At 42.3% G+C, this 5178-nt stretch overlaps 1 protein-coding gene across 1 annotated transcript in view; it reads left to right on the forward strand.

Annotated features, from left to right (window-relative positions):
* The window catches only part of LOC307270820 (sorting nexin-14-like), a gene marked incomplete at its 3' end in the record, with an annotated part of 15234 nt that extends 10059 nt beyond the window's left edge, over positions 1 to 5175 (forward strand). Inside the window, exons 11-15 of the mRNA XM_080054707.1 lie at positions 32 to 76; positions 956 to 1036; positions 2617 to 2731; positions 3739 to 3894; positions 5096 to 5175. Coding sequence (XP_079910833.1) covers positions 32 to 76; positions 956 to 1036; positions 2617 to 2731; positions 3739 to 3894; positions 5096 to 5175 — 477 coding nt within the window. The remainder of the gene's footprint in view (positions 1 to 31; positions 77 to 955; positions 1037 to 2616; positions 2732 to 3738; positions 3895 to 5095) is intronic.
* Between the last annotated feature and the right edge of the window lie 3 nt (positions 5176 to 5178).

Raw genomic sequence — 5178 nt, forward strand, 5'->3', positions numbered from 1 at the left:
ATAAAATAATTCATCTGTTGTTTGTTTTCAGGACACTGTGAACCTCATGGTGCTGATATTTGTGGACAAAACTCCAGTAAGTCAAAGGGATATTTTATTAAAGGTGCAGTGTGTAATATGACATCATCAAGAAAGTTCTACAAAGTTCTAGAATGCAACGCTCCCTGGGTAACCCCAACCCTTCTTTAGAATAATAACAGAAGCTACAGTGGCCTTCAAGGACAAGAACAATTCTAAATTTTAAACAATGCACCTGATGACATTCCAACTATGACACTTCCAAGATGGCGGCACTAGGCCTTGGTCCAAAATATGCAGAAATATGGACATATATGAGACCCTTTCTAAGGGGAAAAAAAATTATTAAAATATTTTTTTCAGCTATTATGCACTAAATTAAATGTACTTATGGATATTATAATTACTTTCTACAAAATCTGCTAGGAAATAAAACCCAAAATTCTACACACTGCAGGTTTAATATTAAATCATTAATTAATAAAACATATTTTAAATTGCTGTAGATTTTAAATAATTTCTTACATATATATATATTTTTATTTATTGATATAAATAAACCTAATTGCATTTAAGTGATTTTTATTAATTACATTTATTCACAGATTTTTATTTATTTATTATTATTATTATTATTATTATTATTATTATTATTATTATTATTATTATTATTATTATTATTATTATTTATTGTTATTATTCTTTTTATATATAAATATTTAGCTATTTATTTATTTTTATTTATTTTTTTCTTCTTATATAACTGTCTCTCTTACTTTTTATTTTATTTAAATGTTTTACTTCTTTTCATTCGCTTTTACATGTCTTCTAATGTGTTTTATGTATTCTAATCTTGCCCCTGTAAAGCGCTTTGAGTGGCCTTGTGTTTGAACTGTGCTATATAAATAAACTTGCCTTGTCTTGCCTTCTCTCTCAGCCTGAAGAGCCATCAGAGCCTCCCTCAGTCCTCGTTCCTTTTCTACAGAAATACGCCGACGTCAGGAACAAGAAACCGTCTGTGAGTGACTTTTATTTATTAACTTTTAACTCATTTGATGAATTATTAGTAGCATTTTTTGCGTGACATTGTTTGCCGTAGATCGGAGTAGTATTTTTCAATTTTTTTAAATGTTATGTTTAGTTTATCGTTATTGGAAGTTACAGTAGTTTTTTGTGAAGATTGGGGGTAGGACTTGATAATATTTTGTGCATATTTTTTTAACATTTTGTCAACCTCGTTGTGTGTGTGTGTGTGTGTTTCTGTCTGTCTGTCTGTCTGTCTGTCTCCCTCTCTTTCTGTCTGTCTGTCTCTCTCCCTCTCCCTCCCTGCCTGTCTCTCTGTCTGTCTGTCTGTCTCCCTCCCTGTCTCCCTCCCTCCCTGCCGCTCTCCCTCCCTCCCTCTCTGTCTCCCTCCCTCCCTCCCTCTCTGTCTCCCTGCCTGTCTCCCTCTCTGTCTGTCTGTCTCCCTCTCTCTCTCCCTCCCTCCCTGTCTGTCTCTCTCTCTCCCTCCCTCCCTCTCTGCCTCTCTGTCTGTCTCCCTGTCTGTCTGCCTGTCTGTCTGTCTCCCTCCCTGTCTCCCTGTCTGTCTGTCTGTCTGTCTGTCTGTCTGTCTGTCTGTCTGTCTGTCTGTCTGTCTGTCTGTCTGTCTGTCTGTCTGTCTCTCTCTCTCCCTGTCTGTCTCCCTCTCTCCCTGTCTGTCTCTCTCTCTGTCTCCCTCCCTCCCTGTCTGTCTGTCTGTCTCCCTCCCTCAATCCCTCCCTGTCTCCCTGCCTGTCTCCCTCTCTCCCTGTCTGTCTCCCTCTCTCTCTATGTCTGTCTGTCTCCCTCCCTGCCGCTCTCCCTCCCTGTCTCCCTCCTTCCCTCCCTCTCTCCCTGTCTCCCTCCATCTCTCCCTGCCTGTCTCCCTGCCTGTCTCCCTCCCTCTCTCCCTGCCTGTCTGTCTCTCTGCCTGTCTCCCTCTCTCTCTGCCTGTCTCCCTCCCTGTCTCCCTCTCTCTCTCTCTGTCTCCCTCCCTGTCTCCCTCCCTCCCTCCCTGTCTCTCTCCCTCCCTCCCTCTCTCCCTGCCTGTCTCCCTCTCTCCCTCCCTCCTTCCCTCCCTCCCTCCCTGCCTCCCTCCCTCCCTGCCTGTCTCCCTCCCTCCCTCCCTCTCTGTCTCCCTGCCTGTCTCCCTCCTTCCCTCCCTCCCTCCCTGCCTCTCTCCCTCCCTGCCTCTCTCCCTGTCTCTCTCCCTGTCTCCCTCCCTCCCTCCCTGCCTGTCTCCCTCCCTCCCTCCCTCTCTGTCTCCCTGCCTGTCTCCCTCCTTCCCTCCCTCCCTCCCTGCCTCTCTCCCTCCTTCCCTCCCTCCCTCCCTGCCTCTCTCCCTCCCTCCCTGCCTGTCTCCCTCCCTCCCTGCCTGTCTGTCTCCCTCCCTCCCTCTCTGTCTCCCTGCCTCTCTCCCTCCTTCCCTCCCTGCCTCCCTCCCTGTCTCTCTCCCTCCTTCCCTCCCTCCCTCCCTCCCTCCCTCCCTCCCTCCCTCCCTCCCTCCTTCCCTCCCTCCCTCCCTGTCTCCCTCTCTCCCTGTCTCCCTGCCTGTCTGTCTCTCTGCCTGTCTGTCTGCAGGTGCTGAAGCTGCAGTTGAAGGAGATCAGAGAACAACAGGATCTATTGTTTCGTTTCATGAACTTTCTGAAACAAGAAGGAGCTGTTCACGTGCTGCAGTTCTGCCTGGTGGTCGGTAAGAACACACACTTTTTATTACATTTTTTAAATATTTTTTATGGGGCATTTTTTCTTTATTAGACAGTTTGTAGATCTTAAAGGTGCAGTGTGTAATATGACATCATCAAGAAAGTTCTACAAAGTTCTAGAATGCAACGCTCCCTGGGTAACCCCAACCCTTTAGAATAATAACAGAAGCTACAGTGGCCGTCAAGGACAAGAACAATTCTTAATTTTAAACAATGCACCCGATGACATTCCAACTATGACACTTTCAAGATGGCGGCACTAGGCCTTGGTCCAAGATATGCAGAAATATGGACGTATATGAGACCTTTTCTAAGGGAAAAATAAATAATTCAAAACATTTTTTTCAGCTATTATGCACTAAATTAAATGTACTTATGGATATTATAATTACTTTCTACAAAATCTGCTAGGAAATAAAACCCAAAATTCTACACACTGCAGGTTTAAAAAAGGTTTAATAAAAATAAAAAATATTTTTGTTATTTTTTGTATAATTTATTTTCCTTATCCATTTTTATTTTATATTTGATTTTAATAAAAACAAAAATATATATATTTTTTAATATATATAATGGTTTCACAAGTCATGATATAACCTCCTATAACCCTCTCACTGTCTTTGTATTGTCTTTATTCCAGATAATAATAATACAAATAATTAGATTTATTTTTTGTATACATTTTTTACCTCTTTATTTTTATATTTAATTAAAAATTTGTATTAATTTTTTTATATTAAATAAAATGGTATTTTATTTTATTTTATTTTATTTTATTTTATTTTATTTTATTTTATTTTATTTTATTTTATTTTATTTTATTTTATTTTATTTTATTTTATTTTATTTTATTTTATTTTATTTTATTTATTATTATTCTTTTCATTTCATTTCATTTTATTTTATTATTATTATTATTATTATTATTATTATTATTATTTTTTTATTTATATTTTTTTTATTAATCCCTGTCTTTGTCTCATCTTTGTCCCAGAGGAGTTTAATGATAAGATCCTGTCTCCTGAGTTGAGTGACAGCGAGCTTCAGCGTCTCCATGGAGAAGTGTCTCAGATCTACCAGACCTACTGCCTGGACGAGAGCATAGACAAGATACGCTTTGACCCGTTCGTAGTCACGGAGATAAGGAATAGTAAGAGTGTCTGTCTGTCCGTCTGTCTGTCTGTCTGTCTGTCTGTCTGTCTCTCTCCTTTGACCCCTTCATAGTGACGGAGATAAGGAATAGTAAGTCTGTCTGTCTGTCTGTCTGTCTGTCTGTCTGTCTGTCTGTCTGTCTGTCCCTCTCTCTGTCTGTCTGTCTGTCTGTCTGTCTGTCTCTCTCTCTCCTTTGACCCCTTCATAGTGACGGAGATAAGGAATAGTAAGTCTGTCTGTCTGTCTGTCTGTCTGTCTGTCTGTCTGTCTGTCTGTCTGTCTGTCTGTCTGTCTGTCTGTCTGTCTGTCTGTCTGTCTGTCCCTCTCTCTGTCCCTCTCTCTCTCTCTCTGTCTCTCTCTCTCTCTCCCTCTCTCTGTCTGTCTGTCTCTGTCTCTCTCTCCCTCTCTCTGTCTGTCTGTCCCTCTCTCTCTCGCTCTGTCTGCCTGTGTGTGTCTGTCTGTCTGTCTGTCTGTCTGTCTCTGTGTGTGTGTGTGTGAGCATCGACAAGATACTCTTTGACCCGTTCATAGTGACGGAGATAAGGAATAGTAAGGAGTGTGTGTGTGTGTTTGTGTGTGTGTGTGTGTCTGTGTGTGTGGGGGGGGGGGGGGTGTTTGTGTGCTTGCGTGCGTGTGTGGATCAGCTTATCTGTTCATAATGGGGGGGTGTAAATGTCCATTCATGTACAAAGTGTGATTCCATAGCGATTCATTATTTGCAAAAAATCAATAAAAATTTATTTATTTTGTATATTATATTATTTAATACAAATTTTAAAAAAATATTTTCTTAGTATTTTAGTCTTTTTTTTAAAATATATATTTTTTAAATATTTTTTTTATTTTTTTTGTCTCGCTCTCTCCCTCCCTCCCTCCCTCCCTCTCTCTCTCTCTCCCTCCCTCCCTCTATCTCTCTCTCCTTCTCTCCCCCTCTCACTCCCTCCCTCTCTCTCTCTCTCTCCCTCCCCCTCCTTCCCTCCCTCCCTCCCTCTCTCTCTCCCTCCCTCCCTCTCTCCCTCCCTCTCTCTCTCTCCCTCCCTCTCTCCCTCTCCCTCCCCCCCCCCCCCCTCTCCCTCCCTCCTCCCTCCCTCCCTCTCTCTCTCTCTCCCTCCCTCTCTCCCTCCCTCCTCCCTCCCTCCCTCTCTCCCTCTCCCTCTCCCTCCCTCCCCCTCTCCCTCCCTCTCTCCCTCCCTCTCTAGTTGCCCTGGGTCCGTACAGTGAGGTGGTGAAGTTGCAGACCATGCATTGCCTGTTTGAAGCGTATGAACATGTTCTCTCTCTG

Source organism: Ammodytes marinus (assembly GCF_949987685.1).
Source record: "Ammodytes marinus genome assembly, contig: scaffold_377, whole genome shotgun sequence".
NCBI lineage: Eukaryota > Metazoa > Chordata > Actinopteri > Uranoscopiformes > Ammodytidae > Ammodytes > Ammodytes marinus.